Source organism: Xenopus laevis, chromosome 6L (genome assembly GCF_017654675.1).
Source record: "Xenopus laevis strain J_2021 chromosome 6L, Xenopus_laevis_v10.1, whole genome shotgun sequence".
Classification (NCBI taxonomy): domain Eukaryota; kingdom Metazoa; phylum Chordata; class Amphibia; order Anura; family Pipidae; genus Xenopus; species Xenopus laevis.
In genome coordinates this window covers 69,019,448-69,047,279 of record NC_054381.1, presented here as the reverse complement: position 1 = coordinate 69,047,279, position 27,832 = coordinate 69,019,448, and the positions used below count along the sequence as shown (strand labels likewise).

General features: G+C 37.1%; 3 protein-coding genes across 7 annotated transcripts in view; 2 read left to right on the top strand and 1 right to left on the bottom strand.

Moving 5' to 3' along the window:
- The window catches only part of limd1.L (LIM domains containing 1 L homeolog), a 30,919-nt gene extending 21,699 nt beyond the window's left edge, over positions 1-9,220 (top strand). For 4 of the 5 annotated variants that reach the window (XM_018266738.2, XM_018266737.2, XM_018266735.2 and 1 more), the window contains 5 exons: positions 745-807; positions 2,430-2,560; positions 3,945-3,996; positions 4,758-4,826; positions 8,103-9,220. In XM_018266738.2, coding sequence (XP_018122227.1) covers positions 745-807; positions 2,430-2,560; positions 3,945-3,996; positions 4,758-4,826; positions 8,103-8,216 — 429 coding nt within the window. In that variant the 3' untranslated portion in view covers positions 8,217-9,220. 5 annotated transcript variants of the gene reach the window in all.
- Positions 9,221-13,934: 4,714 nt separating this feature from the next.
- alg2.L (ALG2, alpha-1,3/1,6-mannosyltransferase L homeolog) lies at positions 13,935-18,891 on the bottom strand (the record flags this gene model as incomplete). The annotated part of the gene is given in 2 exon segments (NM_001093318.1): positions 13,935-15,283; positions 18,444-18,891. Coding segments are annotated over 2 exon segments (1,215 nt in total). The 3' UTR covers positions 13,935-14,380.
- Positions 18,892-19,403: 512 nt separating this feature from the next.
- On the top strand, positions 19,404-24,034 carry sec61b.L (SEC61 translocon beta subunit L homeolog). The gene is given in 4 exon segments (NM_001086687.1): positions 19,404-19,434; positions 19,962-20,059; positions 20,851-20,952; positions 23,389-24,034. Coding segments are annotated over 4 exon segments (291 nt in total). The 5' UTR covers positions 19,404-19,431; the 3' UTR covers positions 23,477-24,034.
- The last annotated feature ends 3,798 nt before the right edge of the window (positions 24,035-27,832 follow it).

Genomic DNA, 27,832 nt, shown 5'->3' with positions numbered 1-27,832 from the left:
CCTGTCCCCTCACCTTTATTCGTGCAAATTTTCATCATAAGGACTGGAGCAATGGGGATTGGGCCACAGGAAATTTAGAAAAAGTGATCGTATCTCCTGTGCATCCCCAGTGTGTTTGAACCATTGTGGGTGTGGTTGAGCAGCATGCCGTCCCTTAAATCCTGCCGCCCCTTAAATCCTGCCACCCTAGGCCCGGGCCTTGGTGGCCTTTCCACAAATCCGGGAATGCCTCTTTGTACCTAATAATAGTTTCAGCTGTCCCAGCTAATTCAAATGCTTTAAATCAATGGTCCCTCTAATTTGTTCTTGGCTTGTCTATATTTGTGGCTGCTTTTAATACATTGTGTGCATAGGTCAGATTAAGTACAATTTTATTGTGTACTCTGGCCTCAAAAGTGCACAGCTGAGATGGAACATTGCTTTAAATGCATGTTTTTTTCTTACCAACTTCAAGGTAAACATTTCTATCAAGCCATAATATTTTTTTTTTCTTTTCTACTTCTTACAAGGGGAATATAATGGCAGGTATATTTAAGTAGCATTTTAAAGACAATACATTTTTAGTTTTTTGGCTGAGGCTTTTATATATCAGAACAGATCCTGAAAGTTTACCCCAGTACATCATATAAAACTAAAGTTTTCAAACAACATTTATGAAATGGGACCTTTAGTTGTTATAAATGTAATAAATAAAAAATGTTTTCACATTAACCTTATTAATAAACCATTGCCTTTTTGTTTCAGTATTCTGGATTCCATCAGTCAGCAGACAGGTGCTTTGTGTGTGGACACTGGATCATGGATATGGTAGGCCTTAAAGTTAAATATTTATTATAAGGTCAATTGAACTTCTACATGTCTTTATTTTTTAGAAACTGATTAGAGTCAGCTCAGGTTAACCCTGAATTCTCAATAGCCAGGTGCACGTACCATCAGTGGTCCATCATCCACCAGGAACAGCCAGACAAAAATTCTTCGTACAGCACCTTGTCGTTTAAAAAAATGCCTTTATTCAAAATTTCATGGCAAACCTGGTCAGCAACGTTTCAGGCCGATGTGGCCTTTGGTGCTGTACGAAGAATTTTTGTCTCTTTATTTTTGTCAAATTAATCAGCCCAGTATTGTTTACCCCTTTCAATTCTATTTATGTTAAATGGCAACTGATTTTATATATTTTCAATTTAGAGGCTGTTCATTTGGAGAACTTTTTGTTTACATAGGGGAAGTATATATTCCATTTTTCAGGATAATCTAAGATTATAAATCTGCCTGAATATTTGCCTATTTCTAATTCTGTAACAAGAAGTGATATTAAAATGATATGCTGCTTATTGTCTCCCAGACAATTAGACTTTATAGATATTTTAGACCCCACCCCCAGCACTGCACCAGAAGCAATCCAGTCAGAGATTGCAAGTAGCTTGCAAGGCCAATAAGCTACTTACAATAGAACATAGATTGGCTGCAGAAAATTATATATTTAGAAAAAAGTTTACATTTTGACAAATAGATCTTTCTGCTCCTAAATGAAAATCTTTGATAAACGTTATGGTGTAGAGAACCCAAAATGAAAATAGTGTATATGAATTCAAAAAGGAAGTTAACGTATAGGTGACTTACCCGTTTAAGCCTGGCTAGTTTGTTGCTTCCCATAGGCAAAAGGCAGCCCCTGTATCAATGCTGACAACTCATTTGCTTTCTGTACAATTTAAAATCTGTCCTGCTTCACCCAGGTATGCACACTGGAGGTAATCAGCAGTTCTGCTGTTCAACAACATTCGCTAGACATTTAGGGAGTTATTTATCAGAGGTCCAGTTTTGAGGTTTTTTATACCTTGAATAAACTCACAACTTGAATGTTTGCTTATTTATTAAAAAACGCGAATGTAAAAACCTGAATCAGTACAATCGGGGAGAAAACTCGAATACTCAAATTGATCAAGTTATCAAATTTATAGAGTTTTTAAGCAAAAACCATCGAAAAAACCGAACATCATGAAGGATACAAATATCTTCAAATGGTTCAAGGGACCTCTACCATTGACTTCTACATGACCTCGACACAAATCACAAAACAGTCTATTCATTTACTACATTATATTATAAATTTAAGAATATTAATTCAATGTCAACTTAATTTCTCCTATCTGGAATCTTGCCATTTTGTTTTGACATACATTTACTGCACCACTACAATTATTTTGTCCACACCCAAAGCAAATCCTCCTGCACCTCAGGTATTAGGAAGTTACCTTGTAGAGTACAATAACGACTAAATATATCTAAATACATTATATGCACTGTAGGTGCATGTTTTTTCAATCATTTATTGTGTATGTGTTATTTATGTGATGCTATAAGAAAAATATGCTATTCCTTTGGCATCAGTGTAATTGGAAGTATGTTTATGATGTATAATTCCATTTCAGATCTTACAAGCCCTAGGTAAATCATTTCATCCTGGGTGTTTCCGCTGTGTGGTTTGTAATGAATGTTTAGATGGCGTGCCTTTCACTGTGGACATGGAAAACAAGATCTACTGTGTGAAAGATTACCACAAGTAAGAATTATTGTTTTCTTGTGTTTTATAAGCCTTTCTTAAAACAAAAATTATTCACTTGTTCACCTCCATGTAGAGTGATAAATGTAAAAGTAAACTTTATATTTCCCTTGTATCTGCACTGTTGATGGTGTGTTAGCAGTCCTTGAGTGCTGTTGGTCATTGTAGATCTCAATCTACGTATGAGTGTTGTATTTGCCATCACATCAGGGGATAGCCAATATAATGAAGCAATCAAAGGTATTAGGTGGCACTATCAGGGACGAATGCATTTCAAGTTAAGTGTCAAGTCCTTTCTACCTGAGCGCTATGACATGAAATAAAGCAGCAGACAGGCCCGGATTTGCGGCAAGGCCGAATAGGCCCGGGCCTAGGGCGGCAAAAAAATAGGGGCGGCATGCCGCCCAGCCGCATTATGTGTGCGTCCCCATTCAATTACAGCAGCTGCGCCAGAGTTTTTTCGCCGGCGCGCTGGGAGGGGGAGGTGTAGGTGGGTACTAGGACCTTGCGGCCGCCTGGTCGGACCGCGCGGCCTAGGGGCGGCAGTCAATGAAATCCGGCGCTGGCAGCAGACACGCTGTAGAACTGTAGGCTTTAGATCAGTAATCCTTCCAAGCAATGTTCCCTCAAATTCCTTCTCAGTTATGTGCATAAAAAATGTCTTATGTGCGCACATGTCTTATGTGCATCTTATTTACCATCCATGCCTCTAAACGCTTATTTATTTCTTCTACCACTTCATGTCTCCTTTAAGCTTTTGTTACTCTTTGAGATTTGAGCACCACCCACACTTCAGCTACAGCCCCACTTGTTGGCACCTGATCATAAAATCAGAGTCACGCTGCAAGGTTGGTGGTCTTCATATTTGCCTTTTTCTCTTCCTGACCATGGCATCCTGGTGTTGTTGACCGAATATGAATATGCACAGTAGATGCCAATATAATCCTGGCTTCAACTGCACATGCTCCTGGTCAGTGATTGCTCAAGAGAGCCATGGACAGAAGAAATGGCCCAAACCATTCTGCACTACTTTGCTTTTATAATCAGGTACAGGGTAGTGTGCCTAGGTTTGTGTTGGTGGGTAGTGTGGTTGATCAGTTGGAACCTCTGCAGGGGCCCTATTAATTATTCATTCTTTCTTTCTCCTTTATTGTTGTCACCAATTCGGCATTCTTCCATTTATATGTGCTTACTGATAGGATTTGTCTTAAGACATTTTTTTTGGCAGAAATCCATTTGATTATTTTTTTCCTCCAAATAAATGATATCCCTGACTTTGACTTCATAATACATGGAAAATATCCATTCTGTAAATTAACATGTCATTTAATTGGTTTCTCTGATTTGGAGTACATTTTGAACTGTGTTTTCTGCATCTATACAGGATTTTAGCTCCAAAATGTGCCGTATGCAGTCTTCCAATTCTACCATCTGAGGTAATAACTTCTGCATTTTCTGCAGGCAAGAAACTCTGCTTTCCTATATGCTCTCAAAGTTATATACACCTGAAAACTATGTTAATTATATTAGTGGTGATTGATTAATTAATTTATATGGCGAGATACAGTTTTTGGGTAATATATTTTTTTTATTTTCTGACATGAGTCTGGAACTACATTCGTAAGAATGATCAGTGGTCTTTATCTAAATTATTAAATGGACAGTGCTGTACAACAGATGGATGTATACAACAAACATGCTGAATTCTTAGGGTTTGGTTCAGCAGAAAACTTAATTTGATTTGAAAATCCTGCTCTACTGAATGTGACCATTGCTTGTTCGCAATTTGTTTTTTGTTTTACTATTAAATTTAAATATGCAAAATATGGTTTGAATTTGGTTTAGGTTCTGGCCAAATTGTTGTACTGTGTATGATACAGTATTATGGATTAATGCATCTCTAATTGTTTTTTTAAATTATATGTCGCTTTCTGCCGCTTTTAAAGAAGCTACCAAAGATCAGTTGCTCTGAGGAAACAATTTTATTGTTACTTTAAACTTTCTGTTGAGGACCTCGGCTATTCATCTTCCAGTCTCTTATTAATATTTATTACATTTTAGCATTGTATAGCTGTCTTATTGCAAGTTTTCCTATTGGACTTCTTAATACTTATTTTCTAGAGATTCTTTGTTAAGTGATTTTGTGTTATTGTGTTATTGATTTAATGAATACGTTTTTACTATTTGTATTCATAAGGGCACAGATGAAACCATCCGTGTAGTGTCCATGGATAAAGATTACCATATAGACTGTTACCGTTGTGAGGTAGGTAGACTTATCATGATTAATTCCTGTATTATACATTGTCAATATATAAGATATTCAACATATTATGGTTCATTCAGAATTTCACATAAATATTACTTTAACACATATAATATGTTAATCATTATAAATTGCGCTAAAGCAATACATTAAATCTATAAAAAATATGTATATTTATTTATATGGGCAAGATAAGTTGGAAGCAATTTTGAAGCCCCACATGAGAAAGTGTTGTTGCTGAGCTCCAGCATTAAAGAATTTGTCACATAATGTATTTCCTACACTGGAAGAAAAACTCTAATTTGCTTCTATCCTGTCCAGTAAGCATCCACCTATTAGTGCATAGACTGAAAACTCAAAGCCCAAAAACCACTGTAGTATTATACATCTCCAAAAATTATCAAGATTCATTTTACATATTTCTAAATATATGTTTTTAAGGAATACAAACTGATAACCTCAGGTATGCAATGAGAATGACATGATAATGGCTAGCCACCCATAATTTATTATGACATGTTAAATCCTGTAGACTTTAATCCTATAGAAGGAGAATATTCTTTTTAGATCAAATGCTTTAGCCCTTTTAATCTAATATATAGCCATTCAGAGATATTAACAAAATTTAATAATATTTGCTTTTAAATTTCTGAAATTATTAACTACCCACCATGAAACCTTAATATAAACCCTGATATGACTACCCCTGCCAAACTTCATTTTTTATTAAAGTACATACTCTGTATATAAATCTAATATATTTAATATAAAGGAATAGCAGATGCAAATATTTGAATTCTCTTCAAATTAACAATCATTTGCAAACTTACAATTACCTAAAACTGAAATTAACAATGGCCTTGCTATATGCTACAATTTCTTAACACACATGCAAAAAGAAAAAAAACCTATACCCCCCAAATGTAATAAAACTGCACTGCACTGATTTTGCCCAGTAGCAGTAGCCCATAGCAACCAAAAGATGTTTGCTTTTAAGTATTTAGTAGGTGACCAGTAAATGCTACCTGCTGTTTGGTTGCTATAGGGTTCCCGTCACTTGGCAAACTGTGTCTTTTATTACATAAACATCCAAAACATTTATAATTTCTTTGCTTGCACATCTTATTCAAAAAACTGGATTTATTCTCCAGAATCTATGTGTAACTCCACTGGTATTATAGGATATACATCATTAATATCTTACCAAACACAAGTCTTGAATCCCTTCGCTAAATGAAAGGGAACTTGGAATTTCTCTTAATAGCAATGGAGCAGTCTCATTGTTGATCCGACGCGACACGACTGTCGGATGCAGACGATGCACGCTGCGACTTCATCCGACATTTCTATCTCTTACCTTATTTCCGCCGCATGCGATTTGTTGCAGCGTGTCGGATTGCGCCGAAAACGTCTGTGTAGTCCTACCCATAGAGATGCATCTACCAAACACACACACACACTGGGGCAGCGCAAAAGTGCAATTACACCTGAAGATTTTGGGGCTATATATAGACTTGCCTCTGGCACACAGGCTATTTGAAAATAATGTTTCTAGGTGTGGGAGCATTTTGATCAATAAAATGCATTTGGAGCATTTTGCCAAAGACTTTTTTTACCATTAACAGGTATATCTGGTACCTTCTCAACAACCCTAAACAGCAAGGCATATGTTTATTATAAATGAACAAATAGAAATCTGTTACTACTACCTTGTAGAAAACATAAAAATGATAAAGGGCCATTTGAATTAGATAGATAGCTGTTTTTTTTCTGTTGGAGTTTTAACAGTGTTTTATTTGGTTAGTTTACCAATCTATGGTGCCCATTGCTGTTTACAGTCTGCTTTTACACACTTTTACCCTATTTAATCACTGTCATGGGCAAGCCTCTCTTGTTGATTCTACTAAAGATCTACTAAAGAAAGCATACAAAAACAACCAGTAACCAATATGAGACGTAAAGAACTTGATGGATTTTCAATCCAAATTAACTATATCTGTGTAACTTATGAGGACCCTAAAGGATGAGTAAAAAAAGCTCGTAGAATACCTTTAATCATCTCAAGTATTTATATATTCGTGTAAGTTACAGACCATTTCCCATCATTCACTTAAGCAGATGTTGCCATATATTTATAATCAGATCTCTAACGAACCATACCAGTGATATAACTTTGTATAAACAGACTTGCACCCGCATTGGTGGAGGGGGTTTGGGGAGACGGCGGCCTGGTAAGAAATTGCACACTCCTTCCTGCTTGCATTCACAGCATATGATCCATGGTGGATTAAGAAAGTTAAGTTATGCCACTGCTCCATTACTCAACAAATGACAGGAAATCATTGCCCAGTGCCTTTAACCAGCAAATGAAAATGCTTACTTAAAGGGATACTCTCATGGGAAAAAAAAATTTTTCAAAATTATTCCGTTAATAGTGCTGCTCCAGCAGAATTCTTCACTGAAATCCATTTCTCAAAAGAGCAAACAGATTTTTTTATATTCGATTTTGAAATCTGACATGAAGCTAGACATATTGTCAATTTCCCAGCTGCCCTAAGTCATGTGACTTGTGCTCTGATAAACTTCAATCACTATTTACTGCTGTACTGCTGATATCACCCTCTTCCTTTTCCCCCCCAGCAGCCAAACAAAAGAACAATGTGAAGGTAACCAGATAACAGCTCCCTAACACAAGAAAACAGCTGCCTGGTAGATCTAAGAACAACACTCAATAGTAAAAACCCATTTCTCACTGAGACACATTCAGTTACATTGAGAAGGAAAAACAGCAGCCTGCCAGAAAGCATTTCTCTCCTAAAGTGCAGGCACAAGTCACATGACCAGGGGCAGCTGGGAAATTGACAAAATGTCTAGCCCCATGTCAGATTTCAAAATTGAATATAAAAAAATCTGTTTGCTCTTTTGAGAAATGGATTTCAGTGCAGAATTCTGCTGGAGTAGCACTATTAACTGATGCGTTCTGCAAAAAACATGTTTTCCTATGACAGGATCCCTTTAACTGTCACCAGTGATACATATTAAAAAAAAAAAAAAAAGTATTAAGAAAAGTGAGGGAGAGTTTGAAACACAGTTGTAAATAATTTAATTACAAAGGTGCATACATTGGACTCAATATTGTTCTTTACTTTTGTCTTTTATTAATTTGAGTTCTTATACTAATATTCGATTTGTGAGTTTTCTTTTATATTGAGTAGTTTGTGGGACAAATATACATATTATATAGCTGTAAGTATATATATTTTTTTCTTTTGACAGTGCTGCGCTTTGGAATTGAACAATGAAGATGACCACCGATGTTATCCTCTAGATGGACATTTGTTTTGTCATAATTGTCATTTAAAATACTTGGAGAATCATAATCTGTCATAACATAAGACAAATGTCCAAAACTTGAAAACAGAATCCAGTCTTCTGTTGAAATGCCAAAGTGATATGCTTTAATAGTATACTTTTAGACTACAAGTATATTTATGTACAGTTGAGATTCCACATTCATGCAATGCATTATTGTTATTGATTTGAAGGGCATGGAAATGAATAAATGTGGGCAAACTGCCAGTTATGCAAGCAGAAAAAATAGCCTCAGTACTCACAGTTGCTGCAATAATGTAGGTTTGCTAGAAAACACGGTGAACAATGTTTCTGGGGGTCTGCGACCCCCTTTGTCAGATTATAGTGTTACCTCTTAAACAGCTTTTTAAATGTAACTAGACCTTTGGGGTTGTATCAATTACACATTTAAAATAGTTCTTACACAGTTTCCATTAACAGCCACCTTGATAATATTTGGATTAAGCTGGCCATACTCAGCAGATAGAAGCTGGCCACTGGGCCCCTTCAGAGTTGGCAGCTTATCCATGTATGGGGTCCTAATCACACATTAATTTGGTCCTTTCCCTGTTGTTCTATGAAGGTCCTCATTATGATCTTTGTCCTGGGAGCCAGTCAATCCGTTCATCCTTATTTAGTTGGCGCCAAATCAGGTAAAGAGATGCTCCTTTGATGACTTTTGCTAAGCAAGAAGATCTTACATGTGTGGGCAGCGTTTCTATGTGACAAAACATTTGTGCAAGTTCTTGCAGTGTAATTGATAACTTTACTGTACCCAGCTGGTAATGTATAGTTTTTTTGTTTTAAATGGCATACTTCTATTGGATTTGGTTTACAAACAGTGGGGTATGATATAAAGGATTTGCACAAAATGGACTTGTCCCATGGACTAATTAAGTAACAGTCCCAATGTTGGTTAAAGGGAATCTGTCATGATTTTTGTGATGTTGTTTTTATTTCTAAATTGCACTGTTTAAACTGCAAATAATTCATTTTATTCCTGAATCAGCAAGTGTATTCTTTTAGTTGTAATATTAGTTTGTAGGCGGCCATCTCAGGTCATTTTGCCTGGTCACGTGCTTTCAGAAAGAGCCAGCACTTTAGGATGGAACTGCTTTCAGCCAGGCTGTTCTTATATCTACAGTGCTGTTCTTATATCTACCAGGCAGCTGTTATCTGGTTGAACAACATTGGTATGGAGCACACAGTGGCCGGACTAATTAAAACTTGAAAGGTTTATTGAAAATCCATTAACATGCGTTAATGGCGAGTTTCGTGGCAACTCGCCACTTCCTCAGATGCTTCTGAGGAAGTGGCGAGTTGCCAAGAAACGCGTCAAGCTTTGGGAGTAATGCTATACCCATACCACATGTTTTGATTTGAATGGATTTTCAATAAACCTTTCAAGTTTTAATTAGTCCGGCCACTGTGTGCTCCGTACCAATGTTGTACAATTGCATGAAGCCTGTCTGGAGTCGGGGACGTGATATACGTTGATGCACCGGGGCTTGCTGGACCCACGGGTCAGGAGCGGATGAGTGCCGGCGCTTTCATGTCTGTACAATAGCTGTTATCTGGTTACCTTCCCATTGTTCTGCTGTTAGGCTGCTGGGGGGGGAGGGTGATATCACTCCAACTTGCACTAAAGAGTGTGTGAAGTTTATCAGAGCCCAAGTCACATGACTGGGGCAGCTGGAAAACTGACAATATGTCTAGCCCCATCTCAGATTTCAAAATTAAATATAAAAAAAAATCTGTTTGCTTTTTTGAGAAATTTATTTCAGTACAGAATTCTGCTGGAGCAGCACTATTAATAGCTTTTGAAAAAAAAAAAATTTTTTTCCCATGACAGTATCCCTTGAAGTGTAGTTTCGTGAAGACTCCCACTGGTGAAGGTAGAATCATGTGGGCCATGCTTCAGTGGCCACCTGGTGAGATTCTGAAGCCCATCTTGGAAAAGCTTTTCTTTTTACCACTACACTACACTACACATGCTGAATCAATCAAGCAGCATCGCAGTCAACCTGTAATTGGGAGCCTGATCATATCCCTCCCATTTCCTATATGTCCATAAATTTCTTACAAATTATTTTGCAGATTGCTGAATATCTTCCCCCATTTAATTTGAAAAGGTCTTGGTGAGTAAAGGCTTTCTTTAAAGATAAACACATTCTATGTGGGGTGAGGACACATACAGTACAGAGTCTTTGTTGTATGAACCAGAACCTTGCATAATACTGTGTACTGAGAGGAAGCTCCAAGTATAAATTACAGGAGCCATGTTATTGTGACCCGGACTGGAATTACCCTTCAAAACCAATAGACAATAATAATAAATATGTGTACATAGCATCATTTGAACCTGAACTTAATGTATTTGGCAAGCATTTTTCCATAGAACAGGAAACATTAAATGGGTTTTATTACACTACATCAAGGGAGAAGTTTGACCTTTCATTTATACTGACCCCTGAAACATGCTCACTGTGGTTTCTGGCAAAATATAAAACATACATCATGGCAGCAACTGTGAGTGCTTTTTTTTTTTTTTTACATGCAACAAGTAGGTGTGGCTAGCTTGCAGTAATTTGCAGCAAATATGAAAACCGTGCCAGTACTGCTGGGAGTGCTTCCATCTACACTATTCTTTTCGGTCAGTTAACAAACTGAATAGTCTATGTGCTGAATACTTTGAGATTAGATCATGCTGATAGCTGCATAGCATTTTTTTTTTCAGGAAGATAGCCCAAACGGGTGGCACTGGAAATGTGCTGTCTCCCTTCTATTGTTTGTATTTGCTTGTTTTTATGTTTTACTTGATATTTACAGTATAATATTTTGCTCTATATTAAGAAATAGTACAGGTAAAAGCGTTGGCTAACCTAGTAGCTTTCAGGATTTATTTTGCTTCGACATGCTATTATATTATTGGGCTGATGTATCAAATATTAGAACTGTAGAAATCTGTTATCTCCTGTATATCTTAACTTTTTTTTTTTAACAATCCGATACATTTATCAACCTTGAAAGCTGTGCCAATTTGTCAGAATGTGTTCAATTGCTTTGAGCCCTCCACTACCATATTGTTCTGTGGAGCAATAGTGCTCAGCAAAAGCACGGAGTGCTTTCTCCTGTCAATATGTAGCACCCTGACACATATTCATATGCTGGAGTAAGGATTTGGAAACTATTTTCCACACTGGAATGAATAGAAATTGTTACATACTAAAGTGTCAGTAAAAATTTACAGAGCGGTGACTATCTCTACCTCTTGATAAAACTGGCACCATGTCTTATCAGTGCAGCTAAATTGATCACAGGGAGCAGGCATTTAAATATTGTTTTTGGGATTATCACTGTTTGTAAAAATTATAGCATACAGTTAACTTGACTGTCATTTTTTGTTGCAAATAGAGACAGATTTGATTTGTTTAACATTTCTCTGCATGAAAAAGATGTTTCTTAAAAAAAAAAAAAAAAAAAGTTTTTTTTACCAATATCTTTATGTAACAATGTGCCATTCACCCTGGGATCTTATGGATTGACTTCTGAGAGATAGGTCATATATTTTGAATTCATGAGGCTTGTATACAATGTCTGTTTATAACTTGGTCAAATTGGCTGACCATTTTGGTCAGTGTTTAGCTTATTGAATAAAACCACACTAGATTAAAAATATATATATATTACGGTCATATCAAGAGTGTGATTTTTTTTTTTGTACATACATCAGAATTATTCATAGTGAATTCATAAATTGTCCCTATTATGACTGCAAATCAGCCTATGAAATATATTGGCAAATGCAAAAGTTTGTTTATTGCAAATAAAAACCCTACCACACTGATTTTTATAATCTGCCATTTTAAAACAGCTGAAACTGCAGACCTTCAACATTGCTAATAAAAAATATACTTCTAATTATATGTATTCAAAAAAATAAACGTTTAAACACCATGGTTTATGAAAGGAGAAGGACAGTCGTTTAGCACTTGGGGGTGCCAAATGTTAGTCAGCCCCAAGTGAATGTATTTACTTACCTGAAACCCCGGGCCGGTGCTCCTATCAGCAGAAAACTGCACCGGCCCAGGGTTATTCCAGCGAGCACCACAAAGCGCTCCTCTTCCTGCTTCTTCTTTCTTCGAATTTCTCGGGCAGGCGCATGCACAGTAGAATGAAAAAGCAGACTTGCCTGCGCAGTTTTCCAGATTAGGATTTCCTATGACTGAAGTGGCGATTGGCTGATTGCCACATCATAGCTCTGCCCCTGATGTCATGGCCTGCCCCCATTACGCCGCAGCTTCACCCCCCTGCCTGGAGTTCCACGGGACAGAAGGTGGCAACCCTACCAGTAGGCCAAAAAACTGGCTTATTGACAAACAGATTACATTTTCAGATGGAAATAGACTAAGCTGGAATGACAAGAATGTAAAGCCATACAAAAAAACTATTGAAAAGTTTATTAGAACAGGTGGATTTTCTATAACGCAGTAAAACTTAATATAAAGAAACTCTTTCTTTACCAATGTCATTATAAAAAATAGAATAAAGAATCTATATATGATAAATTTGAACAAAAAATGTTAAAGCTAAGGAAAATGATAATGCATATCATAATGTGTATTTTAGTACACCTATGCTTAAAGGACAATGCAACCCCAAAAAAGATAAATCATCCAAGTATTAGCCTACTTGCACTGAAGGCTGCAGCACTGCTGTTCCATTACTTGTGCAATGTAAATTTCCCTTAATGCAGCAGTCTGGACAAGGCGAAGACTGGTATTCTGCACAGAAAAATCCAAGTCAAGTTTTGCAAATGTACAGACGGTGCCTTACCCAAAGAAAGGAAAAAAAGAAAAAATTACATAACATTTTTTTTGTAAATTTTTCTTTTTTTTCCCCTATGTCAGGCATGTCCAAAGTGCGGCCCGGGGACCAATTGCAGCCGTTTCCAAATTTACACCGGCCCTCAGCCTCCGTCATGAAATTAATAATAATGAGGCCCCCCAGCACAGTGCGATCAGGAATCCCATAGCAGTAATATTAGGGCACATAAGTGAAATGATCTGCTACTTGGTCTATACTACTGCCTGTGTGCTGAAGGTGTTCGCAATAGAGACGTACTGGAACGTGGTGACGTGCCACTCTTGCATACTTCTTTAGGGCTAAAGGTACTGACATGCCAGTACAGTAAACTAAAGAAGTATGGTGTCACTAAGTTCCAGTACGTGTCTATTGCCAACACCTTCCGCACACAGGCAGCAGTATAGACCAAGTGGCAGATCATTTCACTAATGTGCCCAAATATTACTGCTACGATTACTCGATTCCTGCAATTCCTGAATGGTCAGCCCCTACACATTCTCACCAAATCTGGCCCTCGTTGAAAAAAGTTTGGGCACCCCTGCCCTTTGTAATAAATATATTATATAATTTTTGTAAATTGAGTGTGCAATCCTTTCTTGATTAGTTACATGTTAGATTTGGAGACCCACATGATGAGCCTCCCTATTGATTAGCACCTGACATATTTTTAAGGGTGTGCGCCCTCTTCTCTAACTTCTAGGTGCCTTAGCCAAGGCAGCAAGAAGGAAAAATGTGGTGGCCATCTTTGTCACACTGTGTGGGGGGAAAAATGCCGGCTGCGATAAAGGAAGCATCCTCAGTTTTACATTTTAAACCAAGTAAGATCTGTAGGGCAATACAAACTTAGCATTTGTGAAATGTCGGGAGGAGTGGCAACTGATTGGTGAAATCTTTAATCTGGGGGGGATGAATTTACTCTAATCCAAATTACCTGTTTTGCACTTTCACTGAAAATACTTGAACCAGGACCCCTCAGCATTCACCTAATTAAAAGACCCATTTTTAGAAGTCACAACTGAAAATGAAAGAGCAACAAATCGCAATCCTTTCTTGACACTTAACCAGCAACATTAAAGTGATTTAGCTCTCTGCCATATAACATTTTAATAACTTAAGAGTAAGAAAGTACACATTATAAGGAAAAAAGGCTTGACACAGTATAGCACGCAACTCACCAGACCCAAGTATTACTCTCCAAAGCAAGTTAGACAGAAAGAAAGGTGCAAATATTTAACATATGTACATGGATTTAAACATAATATTTAATCATTCAAACAGAATGGCCACCCTGGAGTAAACTAGACAGACATTAGCAGAATTTGCCTAGGTATAACATTTTAATTGGTTAATTTGCAAATATGGGCATATATCTCATCCGAAAATGCTTCAGTGGAGAATTTGTTCTTAACTCGTAAATGTCCAGATTCCCCCATTCTGTTTTTAAGATCAGGATTTTTCACAAACTTTTCCATTGCATCAGCAAACTCCTTTGGGTTTGGACTGCACAAAAATCCTGTTACATTATTTTCAACAGATTCCAAGGGACCACCCGAATTAACAGCTACGACTGGACAGTGCATGTACATAGCCTCTATAGGAACTATTCCGAAATGTTCATTGCTTGGTGTATAAAGAACACATATGGCTCTATGGAGTAGATTACGTTTTTGTTCATCAGAAAAGGATCTTAAAAATGTAACATGGTTACAAATGTCGTATTTGGCAGCATTGTCTTTGAGTTCTTGATAATGTTCTACATTTTCCAATACTCTCTCGTCATAGCCTCCAGCTAATACAAGATGGACACGTTCCCATTCCAACAAGCTAAGTCTCTTACGAAGCTCAAACATCGATTCCAGAGCAAGATTAAGATTTTTCTTTCTTTCAAATCGATTGATTGAAAGAAATATATGTTGTCTTTTAACAGGAAAAAGGTCACTTACATCTTCAAACACTGTTGATACAAAGTTGCTCACGTTTAGAGATGGATAAAGAACAGTTGGCTCTATGTAAGCTAATGAAGTAAATGTTTTTTTGAAAACAGCAGCAGTAAAATAGCTGTTGACGAGAATGCAGTCAGCCATCCCAGTAGTTTTTTCTTCTAACCAATCAATTGGGGCTCTGTACATCCTTTTAATCCACGACAGCCTCTGAGTTAGAAGCTGATCTGGAAAATGGCAATAAAAAAGTACTTTCTTTGAATTTCTGGCCAGTTTAAAAAAAGGAATGCAAGCTGACACCTAGGATAAAAACAAAACATTAAGCATTTATTAAACAAAGACTTTGAATAACATTTCAGCTGCATAACATTATTTATATATGTGTGCTTTTTAAAGTGTACATTCACTTTATTTCAAGTCCAAAAACAGCTGCCATGCATTACTGCCATTGCAGTAGCATGAAAAGCTGAATTCAGAAGCATTCTGGCTTTCCATTCTACTGTGCATAAGAAGCAGAAGAAGATTGTGAGTAGTGCTCTTACAGAAGTACTCTGAGCCAATGCATTTTTCAGCAAACAGGAGCACCAGCCCTGGGTATGAAGTAATTGATTATAACCACTTCCTAACATTTGCCCCCTCCACAAGTGATTAAACCTTTACTTCTCCTTTACAAATGACTATGACATCAATAATGCGTTAATGAAACGAGATGACTGGTTACAAAAATACAGGACAATGAAGAGTAAGAACATGAATCCCAGTCTGTTCAAATAATCAAAAATTTCCCTAGGCCTGTGTCTATGGGGCAGGTTTACTAACACTGAAATTAAATATTTCTGGAGATGTTGCCCAATCAGCAATTACATTTAAACAGTCACCTACAAGCTAAAACCAAAAGCAAAGATCTGCTATTTATCTCTAGTTCCATGCCCTACTCCCAGGAAAAGTAAATGGATCTCACCAGGAGTGGACTTGAGGACTCTAGCAGTGATGTTGCTGCTTTTTAGCCTGATGAGGTGCAATTATATTGTCAAGTTTTAAATTCAAAGTCTTTCAATCTGGTAGATTAATGGAAAGAAAATAGCTCTAACTGACATTGCTTATCGCAATAAGCATGCTTTGTGCTATCCGTACCAGCCACAAGCACCCCAAGTCAGAGTAACTTCTCTACTGCTGAATTTGTGCTGCTGAAATACAGCTGAGGTACAGGCTAACGGAGCCCACATTCCAGTTTGGGGAAAGAATATCAAAAGCTCCCAGCGCATGCAGCCATGTCGGGGCACATGCAAATGCATAATCATCAAATCCCCTAGCTTGCTCATTATACACATGATGTAGATCAGTTGGTGCATCCCCAGATCATATGTCACACACAGGTGCATTTAAGACAGTGACTGTACTAAATTAGAATCCATAAATCTGGATACATCAAAATTAGAGTACTTTTTTAAATCTAAATTAAAGGTATCACTAAGGTATGACCATTTTTTAAAAAATAAAAAAAAATTCTATGTACAGTTATATTTATTTTCCTATTGCTTATTATTTTAAAAACATAGGTTTGTGTGCATAATGGAGAACCCATGGGAAACAAAGTGCCGCTTCCGTCATTACCCTAGGGGCAAGGGCACACACTGGCTATTGCACCTGAATTTTCTAGGCAGGCAGGAAAGCAGATCCGCTGTAATGTGCTCCTTCCTGTGGCTCCATTGACAGGCCCAGCATTGGCCTGCATAGAGCTACACTAGGTGAAACTTTCATCTCCTCGACAATATCCACATGCTATAGCCCCCACACAGGCCTATGCCAGGTCTGTCAAAAGAACCACAGGAAGCAGTGATTTACAGTGGATCTGCATTCCTCTGCCTTCTTATAATTTGCAGGTGGAGGTTCTGCTCTGTGAAAGAAAGGCAAAATGGTAAGGTTTGAATTTCTACTCTGCCTAAAACAGGAAAATATCTTCGCCAAAATGTGCTATTTGCTTGAAGCAGATCCATGGTAGCAGCTTAGAAACATGGGAGCAAAATCAGCGAGAGCAGTTACCTTGTTACCAGTCCATTGGTTTTTTTTGATAGGCTCACCACGATATCTGCTCAGGGTTGCCACCTGGCCGGTATTTTACAGGCCTGGCCTGTAAAAATTATGGTTGATCCCAATGTTATTAATAGGGAAAAAAGATAAATATATAGGAAGGGCAGTACTTTATTCCAGAAAAGGTGGCAACTCTATCTGTTACAAGTTGAATTACACCAGAGAAATGGAGTTTTATCAGACCAAGGCGGAGGGGACTTTAGAACTAAATATGAATTAATCCTTGCTCTATAAAAAATGCAGCACAGGATTTTGCTTAAAATGGACCGGTCACCCAGACACAAAAAGCTGTATAATAACAGTCCTTTTTTATTAAAGCATTCATAGCTGTTGTAAATTCATTTAAAAATCTCATTTGTCAATCAAATATTCTCTGCCCCTCCTCTATGCCCTGGGCATAGAGGCAGGGCAGAAAATTTACTTTCACTTTCCATTCAGCACTTCCTAGATGTCACTGCTCTCCCCACAATTCCCCGTTCTCATTACCATTTAATTGTGTAACCAGTGCATGGGGATGGACATCTGGTCCCCCATTCTGATGCACAAACAAGATTCTTTCCTTAAAGGACCTGTAACATCAAAAAATCGTTAGTACACATCAAAAAAAAAACCAACACAAATTATACTTTAAAATCACAAAGCCTTTATTAAGAAATAACTTACAGAAACTGCACTTCCTGCCCTGTACAGAAAAGGTGAAAGGGCGACCATCGATGCTGCTGGGCTCGATTTCTTCTCCCTGGCTACTCTACTGACAGTGTGTGAAGAAGCAAGATGGATGCCTCATGCATGCGATGCAGTGACTGCCCGGGCCCCCTCCTCCTCCTCCTGCACTATAGATGAGAAGTGCCCACCTGGACACTGGAGGAAGTGGAGTTTCTTATTTCTTAATAAAGGCTTTGTGATTTTAAAGTATAATTTGTGTTGGTTTTTTTTTTTTTTTGATGTGTACTAACGATTTTTTTTAAAAAAAATTTTTTGATGTTACTGGTCCTTTAAAAAAGTGTCCACAAAATGGCTGCTGCCTGCTTGCTATCATTTTGAATTCCCAAACTGAAGGAAACAAGATTCAAATAATTTAAATAGTGTATAGTTCATTTTGCTAGACTAATGTGATAAAATAGGATTTTGAATAATTTTTTTGGGAAACTTTAACTATGGTGTAAAAAGACTTCCACTAAAGTCCCTTTAACCTTCTCCATCTTCATATAGTATAAATAATGCTTTGTCATGCAACTGAAAACTCTGATGGAAGGTTCCTAAGGATAGTGACTGCTAATAGCAAGTTTTAACTGTATAATCTAGGGAAAAACTGGATTGCTTCAGATAGATTTCAGATTGTGGACTTCCGGTTACACAAGGTACTCACCTGATCACAAAAAACTACATCGAATTGTTCCCCACTAAGAAATACAATATACAGTGCCAGGAAAATCATGCGTATGTAGGCGCAGAGTGCATGGCATCTACCGAGCAAGCTCCGGGGAAGCCAGTCTCCACAACATCGTATAGGAATACCGGAATTCCGAGTCTCTGAAAAGCAGTGATTAGGGTCGTAGTGACTCGTCCACACCTGAACATGGCAACCTCGAGACTTTAATGCTAAAGCAGCGTCCACCACCAGTCTCTCAGCGCCTCCAATGCCGAGGTCTGGGTGAACAAACAGAACCGAAGGTCTCATATCTTCTTAAAATCCGATCCTCATAGATTTAAGATGAGCGCGATAGCTCAATGACCAACCCTGCAAGTTGCTTCTGCACCAAGTTTAATAAAAGACACTCCCACTGCTAAACACAGAGCGAATTTGTCATCTCCCCCAAACTTAATTTACAGTTTGAGAGCGCATTGACATAACTTCCGATATGTAGAAACTCAAACCAATAGATAAAATAAAATATGTCACGCAAATGAACAACCTGTATTTTTTTTTTTTTTTTTTTATTAACAACTGCGTTGACGCGCAAATATACTTCCTGACCGGTCAGCGCAGGACACGTCTGCAAAGCAGCCATTTTAAGCTGTTCTTAGCGCTTGCCCGTTTCTAAGTATTGTGTCCCGATGCATGTTAGATATCCCTTTCATCGGGTCCTGTTTCGATTTTGGCTTAGACGTTACACAAAAAACGTTTTTAAAAAATTATAGAATTTTTAAACAGGCAGTTCTTGCGACACCTTGATGACGTGTCCTACACTACCGAGGGGAAAGGCTCTCAAGCGGAAATGATGACACGTACTACATGATTGGCCAGCAACTAATGCTACGTCGATCTTGGCTTCTAAACGCTGAGGTTTTTTAGCGTGGCGTTCAGTGAGTCGAGCTGTTGAGTGGAGTTGCTGTAAACCCATACATAGATAACAATGGTAAGTAAACGATTTCTAACGAATCTGGAAGGTACTTGTGCGATTGTTTCCTCTTGTCATATATTCTTTAAAATGCTTTTCATGTGAGTTTTTATGGAAGAGGCTGGTCGTTTTATTGAGAACCGAACTACAAAACGCATTTGTGGGGCGTATGTGTCAATTGAACATTTTCAGGAGTCAGGCTAATTTTTTTTAAACATTTATGATGGGGAATTACTAATTTAATCAAATACGTAAATGTTTACACTTTTTCCGTTTTCTTGTGGCTGTGATGGTGCCACGTCATAAGTGTAGAACAATCTGGTCATTTTCAGAATGTTACTGCGTGTGTCACCTCTCACTTGTAATATCTCTTGAACCAGCTGCCTCTTTGAAATCTGTTACAGTATTTAGATGAGATTGAAATGTTCTGGCAAGGCAGCTGTAGAATCCACTTTTATTTAATGTGATAAAATAATTAATTTGGTCATCTTAAAATGTTTCTGTATTGTAATTTTGTTCTTAATCATTAAATTGTTTGTCTTTAGCCTGGACCAGCAGCTAGCGCTACCAATGTTGCTGCATCTGGACGATCACCAAGTAAAGCTGTCGCACCCAGAACTGCAGGTTCTACCGTCAGACAAAGGTATTCTATAATCTAAAGGTTTATTATGTAAAAATATTCATTTGCTTGGTCTATTCTATTTTATCAGCTAAAATCCCTAAAGATAATCAAAAGATTACAAAAACATTAAAATGTGTGGTTAGTCCAAATTCCTCACAATGGTAAATGTCCCATCTCCTATTCTTAATCCTTTTAAGATAACTTGTAAACACCTTTTCTATTTAAGAGAAGTTGTTTTTGGCTGACTGTTTTTTTTTTCCCCCCTCCACCAATTGGAAGCCTGGTATAAGTACACAACAAATACAGTTGTTTCTAGACTGGGACGCACTGCTGAAAAATCAAACCTACATTAAGAGATACCATATAGATTGATTCAGTAGCTTGGAAATCATTTGAAATTGTAAAAACAGTCGAGCCTTTATTAAGATATACATTTACCGCAAATCTGTCACAGTGTATTGGAAAGTTTACTTCTTTTGGAAAGATCTTTTTTTTGCACAAATTACCCTTTTATTGACATAAACTTGCTCCCATAAATTTGTACTTAACCTTTTCCACCACATGCTGAACACTAGCAATAGTCATACACTGTTCATAATGTAACAGCCTGGTGACAAATCCTATTCTTTCTCAGGCTATGCCTGCTAGAAACATAGCAAACCACATCAATATTTGAATTCATAGGGGTTGTTTTAGCCATTTTGGTGCTGGCTTTTGCTCTGCTAACGCCTCAAGGGCAAAAATGCCGGTAATTTCATCATGTATTAAAAAATGTATTACTCCTAATAAATACTTTTTGTATTTTAATTTAGAAAAAATGCAAGCAGTAGCACAAGGAGTGCAGGACGTACCACATCAGCAGGTACAGGAGGCATGTGGCGATTTTACACTGAGGATTCACCTGGTCTTAAAGTGTAAGTTTTAAATTGTAAAATAAATTGATTTATATATATTTGCATTTTAAATTTACAAATTTATTTTGAAAGTGTAAATGCCCTGTGTGCTTTGTTTCTCTGGATAGATGGATATCTGTAGGGCAGTAATGTAGAAGTAGTCCATAAGAAAGAGCAATGCCGCAAATATAGATATATGCTAGCTCAAGAACAAAATGCTGTTAGATTGTTACATAAAAAAAATAAATCATGTTATAAAAGATTTCTAGATAATAGTTTTCCTATAATGTAACCCATTTTCAGTGGTTCATGGAACTGTATAGTTGCATAGATCTAAGCAACAGTAAAGCAGACCAGTTCTATTTTTTTTTTTTTTTTGTCTGATCCATAAATCACAATTCACAGATTTGCAACCAAGCAAATCCCCGCCCCCCCTATTGGTAGACAACCCCTAACAATGTACCACATATAGGGCACAGGTCTTGTCTGGAAGCATACATTTCTAACATGCTTAGGAATTAATAAAACCAATAAAATAAAATCTTAGTGGCCTGCCAGATCTCCTCATTCTGAATGTGGTTATTAACAAGGCATTTATTAAAAAAAAATCTCAAATGTGGAATTGTGGAGTAATTCAAATGTGATGAAAGTTTACTAGTATTTTTTTCATTTTACTACTTATTAGACTTCTTAAACTTCCTTCCTCACTCTAAAGAACATCTTTCCTTATCTTCAACCACCCATGGTCGGGGAACCAGTTGATGAAAAATTGTTCCTGATCTTGCACGTTTTTTTTTTTTAGCTATTCACTGCTCTGGCTTGGTGCAGAACAAAATTATTAAACCTATTTATCTCCGAAAATGGGGTTTTGACGAAAATTAAGATTGCCAGGTTTTTCCTGCAAAATGCTGCTTGTGGGGGAAAAACTTGTTGTTTTTAAATATCATTCTGCAGCAAGCCTGGACAATGGATTGCTTAAAAACCATGTGCAATCAGGAACTTGCTTTTTCATCAGTTGCTTGTATGACCACGGATGGCTGAAGCTAAATAAATCTAGCTAAATGAATACTGTTAATATACATAATTAATCATATTAAGTGGCTTGCATTTTAAAACTCCAAATTAATAACCTTACATTAATCTCATCTGCCACATAACAAAATAATTTTGGGACTGTTCAACAGGGACGTTGTTCGAGATTTAGAAACACAACTCTAGCTCACTGATCTTCAGCTGAACCTCCACAATGTATGGAGAATACTGTCAAATAACTTAAACAGCCCATGGTAATCTTAGTAAAATAATTTTCTTAAAAGTCCTGGGAAAACATGTTTTTTTCAAAACGCATCAGTTAATAGAGGTGCTCCAGCAGACTTCTGCACTGAAATCCATTTCTCAAAAGAGCAAACAGATTATTTTATACTTAATTTTGAAATCTGACATGGGGCTAGGCATATTGGCCATTTCCCAGCTGCCCCCAGTCATGTGACTTGTGCTCTGATAAACTTCAGTCACTCTTTACTGCAAGTTGGAGTGATATCACCCCCCTCCCTTTCCCCCCCAGCAGCATAACAGAGCAATGGGAATGTAACCAGATAGCAGCTCCCTAACGAAAGATAACAGCTGCCTGGTAGATCTAAGAAAAACACTCAATAGGAAAATCCAGGTCCCACTGCAACACATTCAGTTACATTGAGTAGAAGAAACAACAGCCTGCCAGAAAGCTGTTCCATCCTAGTGCTGGCTAATTCTGAAAGCAAATGGCCAGGACCTGAAATGGCTGCCTTCACGCCAATATTACAACAACTTAAAAAAAATACACTTGCTGTTTAGGGATGAAATTTTATGATTCAATTATTTGCAGTGTAAACAATGTCATTTAGAAATAGAAATTACACCATAAAAATCATGACAGAATCCCTTTAAGAAAAATCATGGCAATTTCTCTAGTAAGATATGGGGCATTGCTCATTTAAGAAGAAATGCCAATCTGCCAGGTAATCTGTGAGCAATGACAGGAATAGTGCAGCTCTGTAATATTTGCACATCCTATAACAACATTTAGATGACATCACCTGTTTGTGCTCACATAGGTTGGATTTTGGGCCAAAAATGCATAGTTGCTCCATACTACACAAAGTAACATGCCTCTTTTCTCCCAAACAGATACATTTTCTTGCTTTATGATGGGTTTGTAGATGTATTCTTTTGTTCAAAAACTTGGTCCTACTAGACTAGCCTCTTCCCTATTTATACACCTTACAACAGGTTGTCATTTATTGGTTATCTCCTACACAGAAGATCTTTAAGAGAATGTTTAACAGGGTGTGTTCCACCTGTTATCTGGCTTCACACCAGTGAGTTTTGCAGTAGTGTGGTTTATTCATGAAAAATGCTTCTTTCTATCCACATTCTTTCCCAGAAAACGTTTTAATATATTTCCTTTTGTATTTTCAGCGGACCCGTTCCAGTGCTAGTGATGAGTCTTCTTTTTATTGCATCTGTCTTTATGCTGCATATTTGGGGCAAATATACACGATCTTAGATTCTATCCTCTCAGCTCTGGAATACCACCATCAGGATTTGGACCAAATGTTTTATCTGAATTATTTTTCAGAGAATAAACATATAAAAAAACTGCATAACATAAAGTCTACATCGTGTGAAAGGAAAGAAAGTCTAAAGAAAAGCGTGCTATATAACTCATCTGCTCATTTATAATCAGCAGCTCCTTCACAGCAGTGGCACTGTCGCTCTATCAAGAAGCTGCTTTCTTTAACTGGGAAGACCACAAGATTATGTAGTTTAAAACCAAAACAGTTCAAATATATTTACAGTGGATTATTTTGCTCTATAGTAGTAAAATAAGTGTACTTTCTTTCTAACGCCATATCTCTTAACGGATTGTAAGACTTTTCTTGTTCATCCATTTTGTTCAATAAACTAAACTGTCAGCTTGTGTTGTATTTAGTCAATGCTGTTAAGTAGAAGCCTGCACAATATATACATTTCTTTTACAAAGTTATGAACTCCACAATGAATTCAATACTGCGCAAGTACATTTTTTACCACATTAAAGCCAACTGAAAGTCTAATCAAGGATTAAACTGTTTGTGCTGTTTCATTTTTAGCATGTAATATGCCATTTTTTAAATCATTTTTGATTACACTAAATGACAAGAAAAATATTTACTGGTGGTGCCACTGGTTAGGCACATCACATTGAGTATAATAACCTTGGGCTCCAGGCCAGGAAATGTGTTTAATCTGTTATTTTCTTTGTATATGCAATAAAAGAGTCAGTATTTCAATACCCCCTTGGCAGGGAACACTTTAATCAAATCAAGCTTAATGTGAACAATGCACCAAGGCCTGGTAGAATACACCTTCAAGTACTTGAATAGCTTAATTCCATTATCTAGGCCTCCTTTTTTTTTTTTTTTTTTTAATGGATTACAAATTCAACTGGTTAATTATAGACCTGTAAGTTTGACATCTGTGGAGCGCAACTTATCTGAAGTGATATTCAAGATTATGTTCTGGAGAATGGCATTATAAGTAGTAATCATCATGACTTTATGCAGGGCAGTTCGTGTCAAACTTAAATTATTTAATCTTTATGATGCAGTAAGTAGAACCTTGGATAACATTATTAACATATCTTTGTTTAGAATGCAGAGGTTTATGCTCCACAGTATCAAAACCTGTGGCAAAAGGGAAATCACATCTACTGCTACCACAGTGTCCAAGTACCTGTTTACCTTGTTTTTTTTGCATCAAACATTCAATGAGAATATGATGGTCACTGTTACGCAGGTGTTCCAGTACTTGCACATTTTCAATGGTTTGAGTTGTTTAAAATCACTAGATCCAGCATGATTCCTGACTGGCCTTCAACAATCTGTGACATAAAATTGTCTAGTAACAAGTATAAACTTGTTTTTAGTAATTGCTCTGGCAGTCTACTGTTGCCCCAGACAATATCTGTAAATAAAATCCCCATTATCAAGACTGCCCTAAACTGACAGCCTTTTTTTTTTTCCAGAAAGTACCAATTAATAGAGAACACTCCCTTTATACAATTTTAGCAAAGGGTGCAAGAGTCCAAGGCCTTTTCTTTTTCCTACAGAAACCAAGCCTCTTCCTCATCGCTAACTTGAGGGGGGGTCTATAGCATAGCCCTAAAATTAATTTACCTATTCCTATATTATCTGTAAAAAGCTTGACCCTGCTTCAGCCCTCTAATTTCTCACCATAATTTATTTTAAATAAATATATATATATATATATACACACACACAGTCCTTAAGCATCCGCACTCTATCCTCGTTTTTGTTTGGGGTGCACGATCAATAATGTATTCCCCTTATCCTTTTTTATATCTTCTTTCTTTCTGAAACAAAGTATGGCTATACCATAAAGGCCATATACCAGGCTCCTGCATTCTTTAGCATGCTTTTAATACTGGTACCAGTTGGAAAATACAACTTAATATAATTATTTAATATAACGTAATTATTCACTGTTCCCTTCTCCCCATGCCTTGTTTCAAATCTCTAACCTTCTAGTCATCCTCTTCTAAAATAGTTACACCATCATCATTAAGGTGTAGCCCACTTCTGGCAAAGAAGTAACGTAGCAAGTAATAGCTATCCGATGATTACCCTTGCTCTCAGCTTTTCACCTAGTTTTTAACGTCTTTTAAGAATTTCGCCTTACTTTGTCATTGGTAGCAATGAGTCCCAAGATCATCATACACAACATGCTGAACCCTACAACCAAATAATGTTTTTATTTTAACAGCTATAGGATTTATACAGACACAGTTTTTTTCCAATTTGGAACAGCCATGGATGCTAAAGTTTGTACCTGCTTTCGCAAATCTTTACATGGCTTAGTGGGAGAAGACAACTATTTTCGGGATTGAAAATCCTTTCAGATCATACAGTATATATACATTAGTATGGCCACAGATGAACTGTAATTGGTGTGGTCTGCTACTTTTGACACACAGAATGTACAGCTAACACAATTCTACGCACATGTTAATGGAATCTAACACATTTGATTCAAAACATTACATATTTTTGAGTTTAAGACACTTGTTGAACCTGAGAAACAAGTGTCAGGTGATTAGTGTCAAATAAAGAGTACTGTTTTTAGAAAGAAAACAGCTGGTAATTCCTCATTAAGAGCAGATTCTTGCCATCCCAATCATGTATTCAAAGCTGTGCCCATAGGTCAATTTCCACGTTTGAGGCTAAATTTTAGTACCGATCTTGAATACATACTTCAGTTGATTAACTTGAGAGATGTTTTTTAGCTCGTGGATATTCATTACAGGTTTTAAATGCGGGTTTTATGAGGGCCTTTGGCTGTGGTGCAACATGGTGCATTACGTGTAAACATATGGCTTGAATTTGTGAGCACTAGCACCGGTAAGGTATTTAAGATTAAAAATGTCATAAATTTCTCTTTGCCATAGATGGAATAATACCCCTCTTAATCTAAAAGGAAAGATTGCTTTATTCAAGATTTTGAACTTTCCTAAATTAATCTATCCATTAACAAACTTGCCTATTTTAATTAAACATAATGACATTAAGAAACTGGATTCAGTACTGAATAGTTTTATATGGAGTGGTAAGAAACCTAAAATTGCCCTATCCAAATTGCGAGGCCCTTATGCTTTAGGTGGCCTAAAGTTATCTAATTTCAGAATCTGTAATTTAGCTGCAATTACAAGATACCTTATTGAGTGGACATTTAAAGGAGACAAATTTCCAAATCCTGCTCTTGAACTTTTTCCCACATCCACCTCCCACATTTCAAATATCCTTCATTTGAAATGGAAGGATGTTCCTTTTGAATTTAAAGTAAACCCTCTATTTAGGGACTCAATTTTTACATGGAAATTGCTATTCTCCAGTCACAGTTTTAATCATATGCAGACTCCTTTCATTTCAAATGGTTAGTGGAGGACAGGGTGCTCCAGAATAAGTTATAAAGTAACTCACCAAACAGTGTCCAGGTGCCCCAGACCCCCAGCTTCAGGGAGCGGTAGAGCAGAAGATAAAGAAGCAGAGCTGACCGGCACTCAAACGGATCCACAAGACCAGAGATATTCAGTTAAAAAAAATGTATTGGTAGAAAAGTTAAAATTATAGCTCCATCTCCATCCACCATACGCGTTTCACACCCCTCAGGGTGCTTAGTCATGGGCTAAGAGAGTAGGGTGGATGGAGATGGAGCTATAATTCTAACTTTTCTACCAATAAATTTATTTTTTAACTGAATATATCTGGTCTTGTGGATCCGTTTGAGTGCCGGTCAGCTCTGCTTCTTTATCTTCAGACTCCTTTCATGCCAATTCATCTCCTTTGTAAAAACTCACAACCCTGATACTACTCCTTGCTTTCTCTCTCTAAAAAACGCCATCCTCTTATGATTAGAGACTTTGTGGATCCTACTAATGGGAACCTTCTTTCTTGGGCAGTTTTAAAAAGACAACTTGGTTTGAAGATAGTAGATCACTTTCTCTATATTATTGTAAAAAGCACTTTTCTTTCAGTTGCCAACAAAAACCTCTATGCTATTCAGAAACATTGGTTAGCTGAGGAGCTAGCTAAAGTAGAAGATAACTGGGGGATCTTAAATATAAATTATATAACATGGAAACTTTGGAGTCCCCCTTTTAGAATAATGCCCCCCTCTTAAAGATGCAGCTTTAAAATGGACAAATTATTTGCATTGTGAAATTACCAGCATTTCAATCTGGGATACGGGAAGCTTTTTCGCAAAGGTAAGGGATTGGGGCATGTCTCATTTTGCCCAAAATGTAAGCATGAGAATGTAGACCTGGTCTATTACTTTTGGAGTTGTCCCCGGATTAAGTTGGTTT